The 19,473-nt window shown below is 37.0% G+C and overlaps 1 protein-coding gene across 2 annotated transcripts in view; it reads right to left on the bottom strand.

Moving 5' to 3' along the window:
* Nucleotides 1-550: 550 nt before the first annotated feature.
* LOC117235679 (D-galactonate transporter) overlaps nucleotides 551-19,473 on the bottom strand; it is a 35,427-nt gene continuing 16,504 nt past the window's right edge. Inside the window, exons 2-10 of one of the 2 annotated variants that reach the window (XM_033497942.1) lie at nucleotides 13,387-13,498; nucleotides 11,972-12,095; nucleotides 10,853-11,005; nucleotides 7,697-7,807; nucleotides 7,464-7,626; nucleotides 6,119-6,317; nucleotides 4,863-5,141; nucleotides 2,128-2,325; nucleotides 551-1,479 (exon numbers count right to left, since the gene is read on the bottom strand). In XM_033497942.1, coding sequence (XP_033353833.1) covers nucleotides 1,283-1,479; nucleotides 2,128-2,325; nucleotides 4,863-5,141; nucleotides 6,119-6,317; nucleotides 7,464-7,626; nucleotides 7,697-7,807; nucleotides 10,853-11,005; nucleotides 11,972-12,095; nucleotides 13,387-13,492 — 1,530 coding nt within the window. In that variant the 5' untranslated portion in view covers nucleotides 13,493-13,498 and the 3' untranslated portion in view covers nucleotides 551-1,282. The remainder of the gene's footprint in view (nucleotides 1,480-2,127; nucleotides 2,326-4,862; nucleotides 5,142-6,118; nucleotides 6,318-7,463; nucleotides 7,627-7,696; nucleotides 7,808-10,852; nucleotides 11,006-11,971; nucleotides 12,096-13,386; nucleotides 13,499-19,473) is intronic. The other variant, XM_033497943.1, reaches the window with a different exon arrangement.

Raw genomic sequence — 19,473 nt, 5'->3', positions numbered from 1 at the left:
CAAATAACGTTTCTGTTGACTTCACCGTTGACCTTATCATACTCACCGTAATTAAGGTGCTAGACAGAACATTATTTTATTATAATATTTACAGGATCTAGGAAATTAACTAGAAATTTATTAAAAAGACATAGAATTCAAAATTTTCTAACATCAATGAAAAATTGAATTTTTTAATCAAGAGGACATTTTAATTTCGATTATTAAAGATTTTATATAATTTAATCTGTCGAGATCTAATTTCGATTTAATTATTAAATTTGATCAGAAATTAATTATCCTATTGTCATACTTTTCGCGGCGAAAGAAGAAACAAAACGTCATACTTATTTGAATAGCTGTCATGAAAGTCGAAGTTCGACACATTGCTAGTAAAGCCACGTTTCGCGAAATACACATTATGTTATATATTAATTAATCGATTTATTTTGATACGTAGTATATAAAAACATTAAAATTACCCTACAAAGACAATTTTATTGCAAGAATAAACAATGACAAATTTTTAACACTTAAAAATGTTATTAGTTAAAATAAATAATTTTATTAATTATTCCCATAGCTTGTCTATTCATTTGTTTATCGATGCCTCATTTGACCTTTCGGATCTTGAGGAGCTTTGGTTTTTACATCCTTACATCTATTCTTCTCTACACGGTAGTGCAAATACAGCATACATATGAGTTATTGTGAGCAGTAAGGGCGAAGTGAATAAAAGTATGTTTTCCATAAAGGTGAACCTCGATAAATACAACTCAACGATATTTCTCGAGAAACGAAGATGATTTTCAATTCTTTAAATGGAAGGACGATTGGATGGGACAGGGTGGGACAGTAGGGTAAAGTAGGGACCGCGGATTTCGGTCTAAATTACCCGCAACGTTTTATATAAGCTTGAGAATCTTAAATTAAAATACTTTGCTTTTCTACTTGTTATGCTATTTCCTTTCTTCTTCTATATTTTCTCGATAATAACGATTAGAAATCGATTAATGCATTAAACGATATATCGTTGCTTAAAATGAGATCGATATTATCTGCATTAAAAAATCGAATTACAATATGGAGATTTTCGCAATGAAATATTTCAGTAATAACAGGTTTTCGCGGAAAACTTTGGTATTTTTGTAATCTACGCGTTAAAACGAATCGATCGATGTAGACGACATTACATTTCGTGAAACGTGGCTTCTTACATGAATACATTTAAAATAGTTTTGTATTTCAATCCCGATATTATGTATTTACAACCAATCTTTGATGTTTACGAAGTTATGATCTTCTATAACCTAGAATTTTCGAATCGATGTGGTGGTGGTGGATATAATCGAGGAAGTTCTAAAGTTGGTACTCGTCCTTCGTCGTTAGTGAAGGTATTATTGTCATATCCAAATTCTGGTTTCCTACTAATTTCCGTTTTCGATTCTTCTTTCTTGGCTCCGTCCATCAAGAACATGGTTAGGAAGAACATAATAGAACCTAAATATTAATAATAATATACAATAATAATTTAATAATTCAAGTATTAAATATTAATCAACTACGCGTTCGGAATATTATTTCGCATAATTCGAAACTTAACCATGAAAATATACGTTGTACATGTGCATGTACAATACAAATCGTAATTTGTGATTAAAGAGATTCTATAGTTTAAAATATGGTGAAAATCAGAGTAATAAAATTGTATTGGAAATTCTGTTTTTTAAACATTGGTATTTGTACGTAAGTAATTAAAAATGCCAATAAATTCCAATATTCACAATGTATTTTCAAATTTAATTTTCTCAAAAAATGGGACATTAAAGAGAAAACATTTATTCTACTTTTGTTATTTATATTCATACGTAGAATATATTTTTGCCAACTGCATACTCCTATCCTGTTAAAAACGAGATCTCTAAAGGAATTTTGTTACTTTTGACTTTCGTTTTATCTTGTACCATAGAATCTGCCTGATTTCATTGGTATCACGAACTACAACTTACGGTATACAAAATATGGATATAAATGAATAAATTGGAAAATACAAGTAAGGATAAAAAATGGATTACAAGGTAACTGATTATAAATGAATAAAATGATACATATAAATCGATACATTAAATATTAATGTGAAATACTTACTAATACCATAGAAACCGGCATAATAAATATAAAGAGATTCTCGAAATCCGATGGCCATTCTGGTTGGCTCGACCAGTATTGGTAAATTTCCACCGATATTGTTCATCACGAACAAAAAGGCACCAATAGTAGTTGACCTGAGGTGAAGAGGAACTATTTCTACGACCACTGCGAACACGATTCCAAACCACATTTCGGCTGCAATCAAAGTAAGGTACGCGTTAACTCGATAATATATTTGCTTAGTTTGAATTTTAACATTAAAACTACCTTTTTTTTTACAAAGGAGTTTATTGAGTCCAGAAAATACAGATTTTAATAATAAACATGAATAGAAAAGAATAAACGTGAATTTTTGTGATGGTATGTTAGGCAAAGGTACCGATACGCGGCGGTACGATGTTGCCATGCTGTATTATGTGTCGGCGCTTTACATGTTTTGTTGTATGATGCGGTTTTTGGGTTTAAGCCTCTGGGGAGCGGAGCTTTTTTTTTTTTATTTTTTTTTTTCTGTCCTGAAAAACTTGGTCGCAAAACAGGACGCTTCGGTAGTTTGCTTTTTGGGTGCTGTGTAACTTTGGGGAGGGGTGGGATGAGAGGGATGGGGCGGGGAGGGGGGGGATGTCAAATAGGATTATTTACAAATATTTACAAATATTTACAATATTTACATTTTACACCTGTGTTATGCGGTGTCAGAATCGAGTTCTGTCGGTTTAATGTTCTCTTTTATTTTGTTATGGGTTCTGTATTCACCAGTATTTTTTTGTGTTTTTTCTGTGTTTGCCTTTGGTGTCTTTCCAGGGGAGGGCCATGTTGTAACTCCATCTGGAGTCTGCGGTCTGTCCATTTATGTTTTCTTCGTAAAGTATGGTTTTGATCCCTATTTTTCTACATTAAAACTACCAGAGTAGTCGAAATGACCAATTTGTAATTTTTTTAGAGAGATATAGATTTATGACAGTGCGTTTCACGGATAAGAAAGGTATCATTTTTCATTGATAAATATTTATATATTCTCTTCTATCTTTTATTTTATTATTTCCCAGAATATCGTTCATAGATAAAAGAGAATTTTATACATTTACATTGGCATATGCCACATGACAGTGCACTTTTACGGATTCGACTTTTTGCGAAACGTTATACTTACTGTTACTGCCGTTCGGTCTTAGTTTCCGAGATATTTGCGACAAACTATAGTTACTACTACACGGAATCCTACGTAGAATCGAGCGGCTCATTTAATCCAATCGCTGGCAACTAACACAGACGCATACGCTGCCGCAAACTCTCAATTCTACGTACGATTCGTTGTAGTAGTAACTACAGTTTTTCGCAAATATCTCGGAAACTAAGACCGACCACCGCTAACATGTATAGGAAAAAGTTTGAGGAGAAGACCGAGTTCTATCTGTGCATTTGGCAAAATTAATGACGCAGAATTATGTCCAGCATGGAAATCATTTAACTTTCGCTGGAAACATTTTCCCATATCATGAATTATTTTGCTAATGTTCTCAGGGATCGATGTAAATGGAACACCCGGTATTAACGTACATTGCCAATATACAAAAGTATATTTAAACGTAGAACGTTTAGTAAATACAGTAAATATAAAGAAAAATATAAATAGAAAGAAAATTCTTTCGAATGCCACCGTTGATCGAGATCATTGGACGAGATAGTAGTCTCGAGGTATAAAAGCTCTTATACAGGGTGTCCCGCGTAATCTGGCCAACCGATCAGAGATTGATTCTACGTGCGAAGATAAGTCAAAAACATAGAATAAAATTTTGTCCAAGGCTTTTTATCTAATCGTCAACTAAGTATGAGAGAACAACGAGTGGCAGAGTATTCTGTATATGCGAAAATAGGTCCAAAATGTGGAACAGAATCTTTCCACTTAAGGTTTCATTTTCAACGAAGTAGAGTCTCAACCTTTGGTCACGTTATGCGGCCTATGTACATATACGTAATCTTCGCTACTATCGGATGCTCTGTTCGGGGTTTCTGACGAAATTACTTATCCTAGCTTATCCCAACCTGAGCTTACTTTTTACCAACTGTTATACTAATTGCCGAACAATGTATCTGATAACAGCGAAGATCTATTTACAGGTATATAGGGACTTGTGCACCTGTACCTTTGCACAGCAAATCTAAAGCACAGCAAATCTAAAGTATACTTTACAAAAAGCATATTTAAATTTAGCTTATCCCAGCTTATCCCAACTGAGCTTACTTTTTACCAACTGTTATACTAATTGCCGAACAATGTATCTGATAACAGCGAAGATCTATTTACAGGTATATAGGGACTTGTGCACCTGTACCTTTGGAAAGCACAGCAAATCTAAAGTATACTTTACAAAAAGCATATTTAAATTTAGCTTATCCCAACCTGAGCTTACTTTTTACCAATTGTTATACTAATTGCCGAACAATGTATCTGATAACAGCGAAGATCTATTTACAGGTATATAGGGACTTGTGCACCTGTACCTTTGGGAAGCACAGCAAATCTAAAGTATACTTCACAAAAAGCATATTTAAATTTAGCTTATCCCAACATGAGCTTACTTTTTACCAATTGTTATACTAATTGCCGAACAATGTATCTGATAACAGCGAAGATCTATTTACAGGTATATAGGGACTTGTGCACCTGTACCTTTGGGAAGCACAGCAAATCTAAAGTATACTTTACAAAAAGCATATTTAAATTTACTTACCAAAGAAGTACGAAATGCCAAGGGTGATCATAGCCCATAAAGGATTGAAGTATACCGAGCCAAATGCAAACGGTGTAGCAATTATTTGGCTGATGGCCAAAACAGCAACTCGCGATCTAATACCCATCTTCGCAACAAATTTATCGCTAATTACTCCACCGACCACAACACCGATGCTACCGATCACTATAGTCACCGCGAACAGCCACCAGCCTAAATCGTAGTCGGGGAAGTAATCTCTGTAATAGAGGTCGCAATTGTAAGCGAAGCACATTCCACCTGAAAGCAAGAGAATTGTTTTTAAATAATTTCAAATATGTTTCAAACGTATAGATATGCGAACCGAATCGTTGTAAATGCGAATTGTAAAAGAGTCGTTTATCTTTTTTCTTTTTACTAAAAGACCAGTTTCGCTCTAATTTGGAAAAAGACTTTAGGATCTGAGAAGAATCTGAACTCTTAAATACTCGTATCGTTATATTATCGTATACGTTAGATTACTAAAATTCAGGGTATTCCATTTTACTTTCTGTTTTACATTCTCCGTGATAAAGTTTAATAATGAAATTCGATTAAATAAAAAATTCGAAAATCCAGTAATCTAATCTTAAATTGTTGTGTTCGTCATTGATAGTAGTCAAGAGTTAATTTATACGAAGAAAAATTTGTAGAAGTATTTTGAAGATAATATTTATAGGATTGAAGGAGATCTAATATTTTTCTTTGTATATCTCTTCGTTTAAAAACGAGGGAAATTGAAATCTTGAAAAACTCGACGCCTTTTGTAACACGCAAGAAATATTTTAAACTGCATATTAATTCATACAATGCTCGAACGACTCTAAACACGTAAAGATTTTATTCTGCACGGTTCATCGATGTTAAAAAAGAACACGACTAAATAAATGTAGTATAGATATCGTAAATTTAGACACAGAGAATGTAAAATACGAATGATTAAGATTAAAATTAAGATTCACGAATATCAATAAGCAATGTAAACAAATATTTCCTTATAGACATATATTAGAAGTATAGACATTCAAATAAATAATTAATTAAATAAATTTGAACGCAAGTCATATAAAATACCAACAAATTTACTATACACGATCCATCGATACTAAAGGCGAATGTAAATAAACAAATAAATCTCTGAGCATTAGAAATTTTGCTGGAATAAACCAGGCTGGTAGACGCTAATATACCCTTCGAATGCATTTTTCAATCCTTTGCATCGAGGTATTGCCTTTTACCGCAATGTCTGATGCTGGCAGCCAAGCATAATACTATAATCCTCGGTTGTAGGATTACTTTCCAAACTGGCACTTTCTTTCCATCGGTATTCGTTTCCTCCTCGCCGATTGTTTTTCGTTGTGGTTCGGTAAGAGTAAAAGTAAGAGCAGCTATAATCAGTCCGATTATACCAGCTCCATAGTAGCATGCTCTCCATCCCTAAAGACGATAAAGATCATTCATCGTCATTGTTAAATCTCGGCAGACTAATCGATGAAATTTATCGAATCAGATTATTTAGATAACAAATATTAACATCTTTTGATTATTATGATTTATTATCTATAGAGAGGATTCGAGGGTTTTCCAGTTGAACATGAATATTAGTATATTCTGTAACTATTATCGTGTGATAATAATGCGTGTAATAATTGTAATAATAATTACAGAATATACTAAGAAAAGTATCGCGGAGTATACCGCGAATAAGAAAAGAATTTTCTATACCTAAAGGTAGATCCTTTACAAATCTATTAAAAGATCGTAATAGAGATACCAATAGTAATAAGATATGAACCTCTTGTAACGAACTTAGTACTTTATTCGTTATCGTAGTATTCAAAGAATTGTACGATTTTGATTTTTTGATCTTGGAACAATCCTTATCGAGTCTAGCAAGTACTCGATACGCTACAATATATTTATTTTTCAATCTCGTTGAATTTCTTCTCCCATCTGCTCTAAGATTTCACGATCGTTCTTTTTATATACCATAAAATACAATTAACAGAAAACGCGTCCAGTCAGATATCGACAAAATAACCTTCACGCTGTAATTCTAAAAAACAAAATAAAACGATAATCGCAGGATTTAGCGAAGAAAATGTGGCGTCCGAAATCTTTCATTTTCTGGTTGACTGCTCCGGACAGTCGTGTTATCTGGTCCTTTTACTAATTGCTTTTTCTTCATCCTCTACTCACACGATTCATCCGTTAATCCATTCGCTTAATCTTTGCTAAAAAGAAACTTTACTTCGCTTCGAATCCCCTTTGATCGCTCGATTTGCACGAGTATCGACTTGTCGTACTTTTCTTGTGGATAATCAAGTTCCTCTTTTTTGTTCGTCACTATCGTTTCTTCGAAGCAACGGGAAGCAGATTTTAACGCGAAAGAAAGAAACGACCGTGCTAGTTTGAAAGCTTTATCTAAATTTTTCTGTTACAGGTCAAGCCAAATCAGCTTTGGTAATTCTGTAAAATACATTCACCGTGCATTTGGACAAATAGCGGGAATTTCCAATACGCTATGCGGTCTTTTGTTTTAATTAACGTTTCTCGATATTTTCAAGCGCAAGTTATACACACCAGATCTCCGATATTTAGTCCTGGAATGTAACGACCAACGGGGAACGCGATACCGTAGCCTCCATAGATGCCCCAATTGAAAATTGACATAACGAGCCCTCGTTGTTCCTCTGGGAACCAATCAGAGAGTAAACCCGTGGCCAAGGGGTTGCATCCCGCTTCTCTGTACGTTTATTTAATGTTTCAGATTATAACAGTCGATCGATTAAAACTGAGAAGCAATTGAAGCTTACCCTGCCGCTAGTACCATACGTAGAATGACTAGTTGCCAATATTTCTTAACTGCTCCCATTAGAACTATGGCGATACTGAACACCAACGTGCATATGGTTAGTAGTCTTACTCTGTAAATAAAAATGAATTTTGTTACTGTGTATTTATAGGTGAGAAAAAACAATGTAATCTAACTGTTAAAGGTTCTTCGAGGCGAATGGGTCAGAGGTTCGAATAATCTCATTTTCAAATAATCAAATATTTAGTAACCGATAGGTAACTTGTTAATACAGACAACTAATTATCGTCGATGGAATCTTTTTGGCTACCGGTAATCATTTTCGATGACAATTTAATTTCTTTTATGGATAACCATTATGGGACTTGTCTTTTTTGATTACCTGTAACCATTGTCATGGAAATGCACCATACACTTTGTTTACTTTTTGTCAAAGAAATACATCTTTATTTGACTTCTGCGCGAAACATCTTTGATATATCCTGAACGTTTCAAAAAATACAGATTTTAATCTGCACGTTCGTAACAGAGATTGCGAGATTGTGTACTAGGCTTTAAGCCTCGCTACAATAAACAAATAATAGCGATAAATGTCGATTCTAATATCAGGAATATCCTTGTTCTCTTCTCTGTATTTTTTCTACGAAATCTCAGTATGAATTTGTCAAATATTTTTGATCTCTTGCTTTGCTGGCTTCGATACCGTATTCTGCTATATTTTATTCTAAGTATTCCTTCTCAGACGTTTTTATAGCATTGACAATAGAAATACCGATGGTTAACACGAAGCTATTTCTACCAAAACCAGCGAAAATGACTGGTCTCTGAACAATACGTAATAATAGAATATTTTTATATTTATCGATTTATTACTTTCTTGCAGAAGCAATTCCACGTTATGCAGTACATTTTTGGTACTATTAATCCATCTAGGACCACGATTCCTAAACGAGAGTCGATATATTTATAAAATTGTAGAACTAGTCATTTTGACCGCTGTGGTATTTCCAGCGTTAGCATCTAGCGATCTAGCGATCGATCCGGAATTTTCCTGATAACTGATGTCGTCATATCGAACGATACGCGGTAAAAATTTGAAAAACGTGTGGCAAGTTGTACAAAACGAGAAAACTGGTTAATTGGGGTTCGATAAACAGATCGCAGGACTCTTTTACACTTTGACGAGTACCAGTCATTTTCGCTGGTATCGGTATAAGTAGCCTCGATACAAAATTATTTTCAATTCGAATACATAAGAAACAAAATTATTCTTTTAGTTATCGTTGCGAAACTCGTTGCGTCATTGCGGAAGAAAATATAACACGAAGTAGGAATTTGAAAATAAAATTGTAAAACCGGTCAATTTGTCTGGTATGGTAGTTCTAGTGTTAAAATCAGACAATAAAATAGACTCTTTTACACTTTGTCAAGTACCAGTCATTTTTACTGGTATTGGTATAAGTAGCCTCGATACAAAATTATTTTCAGTTTGAATACATAAAAGACAAAATAAAATTCATTACATTATCGTTGAGAAAGTCATTACATCATTGTGACAAAAAAATTTAACACGAAGTAGGAAGTTTCAAATAAAATTGTAAAACCAGTCAAACTGACTAATAGGATAGTTCTAGTGTTAAAATCAGACAATAAAATAGACTCTTTTACACTTTGTCAAGTACCAGTCATTTTTACTGGTATTGGTATAAGTAGCCTCGATACAAAATTATTTTCAGTTTGAATACATAAAAGACAAAATAAAATTCATTACATTATCGTTGAGAAAGTCATTACATCATTGTGACAAAAAAATTTAACACGAAGTAGGAAGTTTCAAATAAAATTGTAAAACCAGTCAAACTGACTAATAGGATAGTTCTAGTGTTAAAATCAGACAATAAAATAGATCCTTTTACACTTTGTCAAGTACCAGTCATTTTCACTGGTATCGGTATAAGTAGCCTCGATACAAAATTATTTTCAGTTTGAATACATAAAAAACAAAATAAAATTCATTACATTATTCTTTTAGTTATCGTTGAGAAAGTCATTACATCATTGTGACAAAAAAATTTAACACGAAGTAGGAAGTTTCAAATAAAATTGTAAAACCAGTTAATTTGACTGATATGATGATTGTAATGTTAAAATCAGACAATAAAATAGACTTATGACGTTCATTTCCTGTAATCTTCGATATTTTACTACATTTGCTTTAACATAACAATTTCATAGTTCCTACGCGATTATAAGTATAATTATATGAAATTAGTCTAGCTTCTCTTCTCAATATTGCGCTTCGATCATGTTCCAAGAATATGAAATGAAGCAAAAAACAATTGCATAATAAGACTATAAAAATACCTAGCATTACCCTAACGGTATACGATATTCCATCATTCTTCTTCGTAAACGGTAACAGTAGTAGTAATTAGGGTCGCGTCTAGAGCTTCTCGGGCCCTAGGCATACAAACGACTACGCCGGGGCCCTTTCTACACAAAAACGACAGTGGTAATTGTTACGCATACTTTTAATAAAATTGCTATATTAACATTTGAACGCGAGGGATATAAAGCACGAAAATATTAAAGTGGAATGTGAATAAATATTTCTCAAGTAAAAATACCGACGATATCTTTCTGTTCGTCGTCTTCTACGAGATCCTCTAGACTTTTCGACGCTGTTCGAGGCTTCCGGATATTCGTCGATATCGTTGCGTTATTTTAATCCTTTCACGAATATATTGTATCTAAAAATGATAATTGGAAAGTCGGTACAAACCACTCGCACAGTATGCAAATTGAATTTAAACTAAGATTTTAATCTTCCATTAAAATGGATATATCGCCTATCGTTATCGGTCGTTGCTTGTATTGCAACTGAAATCAGCATCGTTGCGTCCCTTGATTTCTGACCAAGCTAACTGCAACGCCAGTAAAACGTCGGGAATTTATCTCTACGCCTCAAATTGCGTTGATCGCAGCAACGCGATTCGCCGCAACAGTAACGCTGATAACAGCGTTAACCGCGTTTTACATTGCACCTCTGTCGTTATTGGTCGACCGCGGATTATGCGCACATCGTGCGCATTTTCGCAATTTCAAATTTCCTATAAACGCATAAATATGCAGCGTGTAGTTATTAGAAAAGCGTTACCTGTTGTACTTGTCAGCTGCGATACCTAGAATAACGCCAACGATCGTGAACACGGCGATGAAACTCGGCCCTGCTAGGATTTGATAGTCGAGACCAAGGCCGTTGTAGTTCCATTCGCAATAGCGGGACCCGTTCAATTCCAGGGACGTACAACTATGAAATAAGATACATTCCAATACATCGTTCTAATTCGATCTCTGGCTAAGCGGATATATGAGTTCACGAATATATTTGTCCGAACGTGTATGCAATAGCTTGTGAAAGTATCTTATAGAAATACTTGTAGAAATAACTCTTAGCGATATACTGTGTCTACGATAAACGATAATTCGAGAGAGATCGTGCGTTACACTTGTAATCTAACAATTTGTAATAATTTAAGGAAGGTCTAATTAAGGCCTTGACAATTAGCAGTTTTATTTTCTATGCTGTTGTTATTTCTATACTCAGAGGTAGGATCACAATAGTTATTATTTTATCGAATGGATAAATCTATCACACCGTTCTGAGCCAAAAAATCCTTTATTGCACGCGCTTACAAAAACTAGGGATAACAACGAAAAACCATCTTGAGCCTATCGATTAAATCTATCGATTGTAACTAGGACTATCTTCTAGTTACTAGGATGGCGAGCACGAACACACGTTGTCATTTTCAACATATGCTTTAGCGACTGATTATTTTCTATGGTAAACGTCCAAATGCTTGTTTTGTGAGTTGTAAAATTAATTTTTTTGATCTTACGTGAGATAGAAAAAGAAGTAAGTATATGTGTATATGAGTAATTGAAATTATATAGAATAATTTATAGTTGGAGGTTAAAGGACTCGTTTAACAGTAATTATAAAAATATAATAATAATACAGACAGAATAGAAATATAAAATAAGATTTGTTTATACATCGCATCGTTTTGTTAAGCGTTACAATACCAATTACATAAGTACTGTAATCTGTTTGCTATTTTAAAATGAAAAATGTGAACGATATTATCAAATATAAGATATAACGATACACGATATACTAAATAATAATCGGAGTTGTATAACGTGAAATAAAATAATAGAAAAATAGTTTATCGATAATTTAAATAGATGCAAAGTAAACGAAGATACTTACAAACTTTCATTTTTGGCCACTTCACACTGGATTGGTAAATCCACGATGGATAACGTAGTTGTATTTAATTGGCAGGAAATGTCGCCGTAGTGCAAATCCTCTGCCGTCGCCTTGCTCGTGACACCTTGAAAACACGTGTAAGAAAATTACATCGACAATGAGCGTTCCGTGGTTTAGTTATCTAATTGTATCCGTATATTGCGTGGACGTATTACGTGAAAATACGTACAGAAATAAATTATCGATATTAAAGCTGTCGCGAGGAAGACGTTAACGGTAAACAAGATAAAAATAAGAAGATGACAAGAGAAACGGAAAACTTTAGGAGAACGAACAGATATTTTGGCGAATAAGTAGATAAGTTACACTTTTCTTCTTATTTATTTATTTATATTTCGTTGAATTGATTTTACGAAAGAAAAGGAATTTTACTGCAACCTGAACAGCTACGCAAATTTACAAAATAATTTAGAATGAAATAGATATTTAAAAAGTAAAGTCGAAATAAGTGGGCCCAATGTCCAAGGAGCGTCGCTTCGTACAAGCGCCACGTACATAACCTGTTGGAAGCGACCATATGTCTGACGATATGATCGAGCAACGCGGAAGACGCTTTCATCCTGTATCGCTACGTTTGTTTATAGCTGCAACGTACGCCTCTCTATCGACGATGTTTAACGACGGCGGTTATGACGAGAACGCATAGCGACGAAAACCATTCGCCGGCATTTCGTGGACGTCGTTTTGCAACGTGCTGTTAGCACCGACGCGTCTAATACGCGCCTATGAAGCGACACTCGATGGACAGTAGCCTGAATCCTACGAAGGAGGCAAAAGAACCCATGGAATCGTAGAATTCGACGAAAGTGAAGGAACAAGAATTAATTTTTAAATCGTAATAGGTTTAAGTAACATCTACTTATTTATAATACTTACGTACAAATTATACTTATCTATAACAAGTATTAACTTACTATAAATAATTAGCCATGTTACTGCGCCACGCCAGAAAAATTACTGAAAATTCTCAACGCGAGAATTGATTGTAATTTTAATAAATAAATTAAAAAAAAAGAAAAAAAATCGTAATAGGAAGCGCTATATATAAAGATAAAGAGGTTGAAACTTTCAAACGAGAAACATCGCGTTTCGGTTCGATCTCGCAGTATTTCAAGATTGAGATGCAAAGCGTTAAATTTCAATTAGACGTTATAGTTTCCAATCGTAAAACACACAAATTTTTAACTGCGTATTACGCGTCACGAGATTCGCGTGCGAGAGAAAAGGACAGAGACAGGACAGAGAAAAGGACAGACGAACGTAATTACTCGAATAAGCGAGTTTACGAGGATAATTGAGTGGCGATTTAAGGAAGAGGAAGCATAAGCGCGCGCAATTGAATGTACATCGCTTACCAATTAAATAGTGACCTAGCTCGCCAAGTACGTATCCAACTGAAACAATGGCCAACGCGTACGGCTTGTACAAGAACTGCAATTTCTGAGTCGCTGTGCTCAGCATCGTATCCTGTTGAACGTAAAATTAGATTAAATCGTTATCTTCTTCGTTCAGAGTCGTGAAACGACCTTATAATTTTACAATTAATCGAGAACGAAATTAACATACAGACAAAGACTAAGCGAGTCGAGTCACTGTATCTTGTTATCGCGAACAATTTATCGCCTTATGCCTCTCTGATGTATCCAGGCTCTATCTATGTGAAAAATACGCGCAAAGTCGTGTACTTCGGATTCTATAACTTTTTAATTCGTCAAACGGATTGTGCTAATCCACGAAGCAAACTCGTAAATCAAGATTTAAGGCTTTCGTCGTAAACGTAAAATAAGAGAAGTGGAATTCGACAGAAGCTGTAGGACGTAACTACAAAGGAATTAACGACGATGCAAAGTTTCTTTTTCTCTTTGATTTTCACCCATGGGTTGGCTAACCAAAGTACACTGCGATACGATATCGATGCTGATCTGAACGAACAACGCCATTGAAAATCATTTTTATTATTATTTCTTCTAGGTTGGTCCTTCTTTTTGTTAATTGTTACTGCCAAAAGATAAGATTGCAGTTTACGAGCAATCGGACACAGAATACGATGTTTCGCGTGAGAACTTTACCCCGCGCGATTATGTCTTCTAATACAGATCTTTCCAAGAATTACGAGTCAAGTTCCTAGATCAGTTCGCTGTGGAGTGCCGAAGCGTGCAGACGTGTCTCTAGTGCCCAGCGTAGTTCGAAAACAACACGTGTCGCCCAAACGTCGAAAGAGAACACAGCTAAGTGCCCCTTACCCCCTAGGGAGAAGAAAATCCCACGCACCTAACCCCAACACGAATACTAGCCTCACAGCCTCACGACTAGTTGTTCATTCCGAATTAACTAGCTCGATGATGGCCCAGCAACCGCGACCAGGCTCTCCGGAGCAGACTCGCAGCTACCCCGAGCTACCCCCCCCCGTGGCAGAAGTGTAGCAGAACTTTCCGCACTAACGACGCCAACACTACAAAGAAGAGGAAAATAGAACCAGCAACGCAAATAAACACACACAACAGGTTCGCCGTATTGGAATCCTCAAACGACGCCATGGAAATCGTAGAACCGCCATCAAACCAACACGCACAGAGAATCCCCCCTCCCCCCCCAATTTTTGTGGACGACGTCATTGACATACAGACAATGACCAAGTCCCTAGAGAGAGATACCAGCAAGGAGGAATATAACCTTAAGATAAGCAACAACAAGGTGAAAATACTACCGACGAACCCAGAAGCGTACAGAAAACTCACCAAGACACTCAGGACCCTGAACGCCAACTTCCACACCTACCAACTTAAACAGGAAAGGCCTTTCCGGGTGGTCCTACGAAACATACACCACTCAGCAGATATAGACGAACTAAAATACGAACTCTCAAAACTCGGCCACGAAGTCGTCAACGTAAGTAATATAAGGCATAGAGTCTCGAAAGACCCGTTATCCTTATTCTTCCTAGACATTAAGCAAAAACCGAACAATAAGGAAATATATAACATCAGTCGCCTAATGAACGCGATAGTAAAGATCGAACCACCGCTCGTGAAAAAAGAAATAGTGCAGTGCAAAAGGTGCCAAAGGTACGGTCATACGCAGAAATACTGCAACCATACTTTCCGCTGCGTTAAATGCGCAGGCTCTCACTCCACTGACCAGTGCGCCAAATCACCGGAAACCCCAGCGAAATGCATCCACTGCCAAGGGGACCACCCTGCCAACTACAAAGGCTGCCCAGCATACAAAACACTATACACGAACAGGTACCCTAAGCCCAGAGCAAAAGAGGTATCCAACCAAACACCCAGCCCGCCGAAATTCACGACTACCCCAACCCCCTCAAGCAACCAAACGCACAGTCCTACCAAATTCATCTCCACCTCAACCTCCTTTGCCCAAGCAGTACAAGGCATCCAAAATAACCCGAACAGCCAAAGGAACCTTCCCCAAAACAGTGACCCCAACCCACCAAACACAGACAACTCCTCAAGGCTTGAAAAGCTAATAGAGAAACAATCTGAGCAAATAAATCACTTGCTATCGCTACTAACACTCATCGTGGAAAAATTAGCACGCCCCGACTCAAAATAAAATCAAGGCGCATAGCACTCTGGAACGCCAACGGTCTAGCGCAACACAAACTTGAACTAGAACTCTTCTTAAAACACCAGCAAATCGACGTAATGCTCGTGTCGGAAACCCACTTCACCGACAAGAGCTACCTGAAAATAAATGGTTACAAATTCTACCATACCCAACACCCCAGCGGAAAGGCCCACGGTGGCACCGGAATAATAATCAAAGCAAGTATTAAGCACTACGAACTCCCATCATTCCAGAAAGACTACCTCCAAGCAACAAACGTAGCAATAGAAGACTGTCATGGCTCAATCACCACCTCAGCAGTATACTGCCCTCCCAGACACTCCATCGCCAAAGAAGACTTTGATAACTTCCTGGACACCCTGGGCAACAGATTCATAGTTGGAGGAGACTATAACGCCAAGCACATCCAATGGGGCAGCAGACTGGTTACAGCAAGAGGCAAAAACCTCTTAAACAGCATAACAAACAACAACCTCAACTACCTCACCACATACGAACCCACATACTGGCCCACTGACACCAACAAAATACCCGACCTTCTCGACTTCTTCATAACTAAAAATATCCCATCAAGACACGTCCAGATCAACTCCTCGGCTGATCTCTCCTCTGATCATTCTCCCGTGATAGCAACAGTCAGTTCAACAATCATCGAGAATACACCTAATGGCACCATTCACAACCAACACACCAACTGGCAGCTCTTCAGAGAAGTCTTTACACACTCAACCTCAGCCTTCACCCCACTAAAAACAAAGGAAGATATCGAAGCAGCCACGGAATACTTAAACACGAGCATAATAAACGCAATCCGCCTCTCCACACCGACAAAGCCATCTAACAGCAAACAGGAATACCCCCATTACATACTAAAAAAAATAGCAGAAAAACGAAGACTAAGAAGAGTATGGCAGACCCATAGAACACCGGAGGACAAACGCAAACTTAACAACGCAACTAGAAAGCTATCCAGAACCCTAAGAAACTATAAAAACGACTGTTTCCATAAATACCTCGCCAGCTTGTCCCCCACAGCCGACGCCAACTACTCACTATGGAAGGCCTCCAGGAAACTCACACGCCCCCCACAAATAATCCCACCTATCCGCCGTCCGCAAGGTGGATGGGCGCGAAGCCCCATAGAAAAAGCCGACCTGTTTGCAAAACACTTGTCAAAAGTATTCAAACCCCATTCCCCCCAAACCGCCGCGGACGTTACTGAATACCTGCACACCCCCTTCCAAATGTCCCCTCCTATCGAACCCTTCTCCTCTGCTGAGACTATAGAAACAATCAGTCGCCTAAACCCCAAGAAAGCAGCAGGACACGACCTAATAGGCAATAGAGCAATCAAGGAACTTCCCACAAAAGGGATAGCACTCATCACATCGATTTTTAATGCTATCCTTCGCCTGGAACACTATCCTAAGGCTTGGAAAATCTCATTGATTACCCTCATCCCCAAACCCGGTAAACCGATATACGAAACCTGCTCCTATCGCCCAATCAGTCTTTTACCTACCCTGTCCAAACTATTCGAGAAGATGCTCACGAACCGACTCCTTCCAATCCTGGAGAACTTGAAAACACTCCCAGATCACCAATTCGGCTTCCGAAAACATCATTCTACAGTAGAGCAAATCCACCGCCTAACGCATACGATCAGCCAAACACTCGAAAAGAAAAAATATTGCTCAGCGGTCTTCCTAGACATCCAACAGGCATTCGATAAAGTATGGCATGAAGGGCTACTATACAAACTTAAAAAGATCCTACCCCACCCCTACTACTCCATCCTAAAATCTTACCTAACCAATAGGCAATTCATGGTTAAATACCTAGACGCCACTTCCGCAACATTCCCAATAGAAGCCGGCATACCCCAAGGTAGTGTCCTCGGACCCCTACTGTACTCCATCTACACTGCCGACCTACCTATATCAAATGATATAACAATAGCGACATTTGCAGACGACACAGCGCTATTAGCTTCCCACGCTGACCCGGTAATAGCCTCATCCACTCTCCAGCGAAGTCTCGACTCCATGGAAAAGTGGTTTCACAAATGGGGCTTCAAAGTCAACGAAAAGAAATCCACACATGTAACCTTCACGCTCCGAAAACAAACCTGCCCCCAGGTCACCATCAACAATGCAACAGTTCCTAGCAGGGACACAGTCCGATACCTGGGCATGACCCTGGACAGGAGACTAACGTGGAAGACACACATCTCAGATAAAAGGAAGCAACTAAAGGACAAACTAAAAAAACTCTATTGGCTCACGGGCCGACGCTCCAAACTAAATATACAGAATAAAATTACCCTCTACAAGACCGTAATAAAACCTGTCTGGACCTACGGAATCCAACTATGGGGAACAGCAAGCAACTCCAACATAGAAATACTCCAACGCTTTCAATCGAAAACGCTAAGATCCCTAATTGACGCACCTTGGTATGTAACTAATGAAACGATACACCGCGACCTCAAGATACCCACCGTCAAAGAGGAAATAGCAAAATATAGCAACAGATACAGCAAAAGAATCAACAAACACCAAAACCCCCTAATCACTGGACTACTCCATACGACGGACCAGACTCGCAGGCTGAAGAGGCACTACCCGCTAGATCTAAACGTCAGATTCACTTAATTATCCAAATTAAGCATATGCACTTACTTATAATACCTATAAATTATACCTAGCTTTAATAGTATTAACTTATTGTAAATAAATAGCCATGTCACTGCGCCACGCCAGAAAAATTACTGAAAATTCTCAACGCGAGAATTGATTGTAATTTCAACAAATAAATAAAAAAAAAAAAAAGTTCCTAGATTTCTTTGACATTCAACAGTTGCCGACATATTTTTCTTTATTCTCTTATACGTCTTTTCATTTTGTATGGCCGACGTATGGAGCTTTAAAATTCTATGAAAATGGGACTGGTGGTACTCTTCACCCTTGGTTTTCGCTAGTGAATTAGTAATTCCGTAAAATTATTAAATTATAATTCTGTTGATCCGCGTTTAAGTCAATTAATCGTTTAACTACAATCGTACAGACATATAATTTTACATATGTATATAAAATGACACAACGGATTATCGTTAAATCATAATACGGATTATATAATGGACGGGTATAATTTTGCGTCGATTATCGCGAAAATTATATTCCCATTGTGCGCTTACGTACTCCTTAACATTTTACTCGATCGTAAATATATGGTCGTCGATGCTATCTCTGAATATGTAGTTTGTATACCTACGTTATTCTCTTGCATATGCATGCCTAATATCGATTGCGGAGTTTCGTATCCTATAATATAGCTAGTACGATAAATTATGGTTTCTGCCAAGAGGTGGGACGTTAAAAAATACGATAAAATCGCGGCGTTACTTTTTAGCGATAATTATTTTATGAATACGTACTTAACATTGCGTAAGCAGGATAGAGTGGTTTAATCGCGTAAATTTCATTTAACGTGGAAGTTAAGATCCCTAATTGATGCACCTTGTTACCACTATGTTACCAACGAAACAATACACCGCGACCTCAAGATACCCAGAGTCAAAGAGGAAATAGCAAAATATAGCGACAGATATGGCAAAAGAGTCGACAAACACCGAAACCCCCTAATCACTGGACTACTTGATACGACGGACCAGATCCGCAGGCTGAAGAGACACTACCCGCTAGACCTAAACGATAGATTCAATTAGTTATTTAAATTAAGTAACGTTTACTTATTTACAATACTTACGTACAAATTATACTCATCTATAATAAGTGTCAACTTATTAGAAATAATTAGCCATGTTACTGGGCCACGCCAGAAAAATTACTGAA

The sequence above is a fragment of the Bombus vosnesenskii genome, unplaced genomic scaffold, assembly GCF_011952255.1.
Source record: "Bombus vosnesenskii isolate JDL3184/JDL3185 unplaced genomic scaffold, Bvos_JDL3184-5_v1.1 scf7180000013319, whole genome shotgun sequence".
NCBI lineage: Eukaryota > Metazoa > Arthropoda > Insecta > Hymenoptera > Apidae > Bombus > Bombus vosnesenskii.
This window is presented reverse-complemented; position numbering and strand designations above follow the sequence as displayed.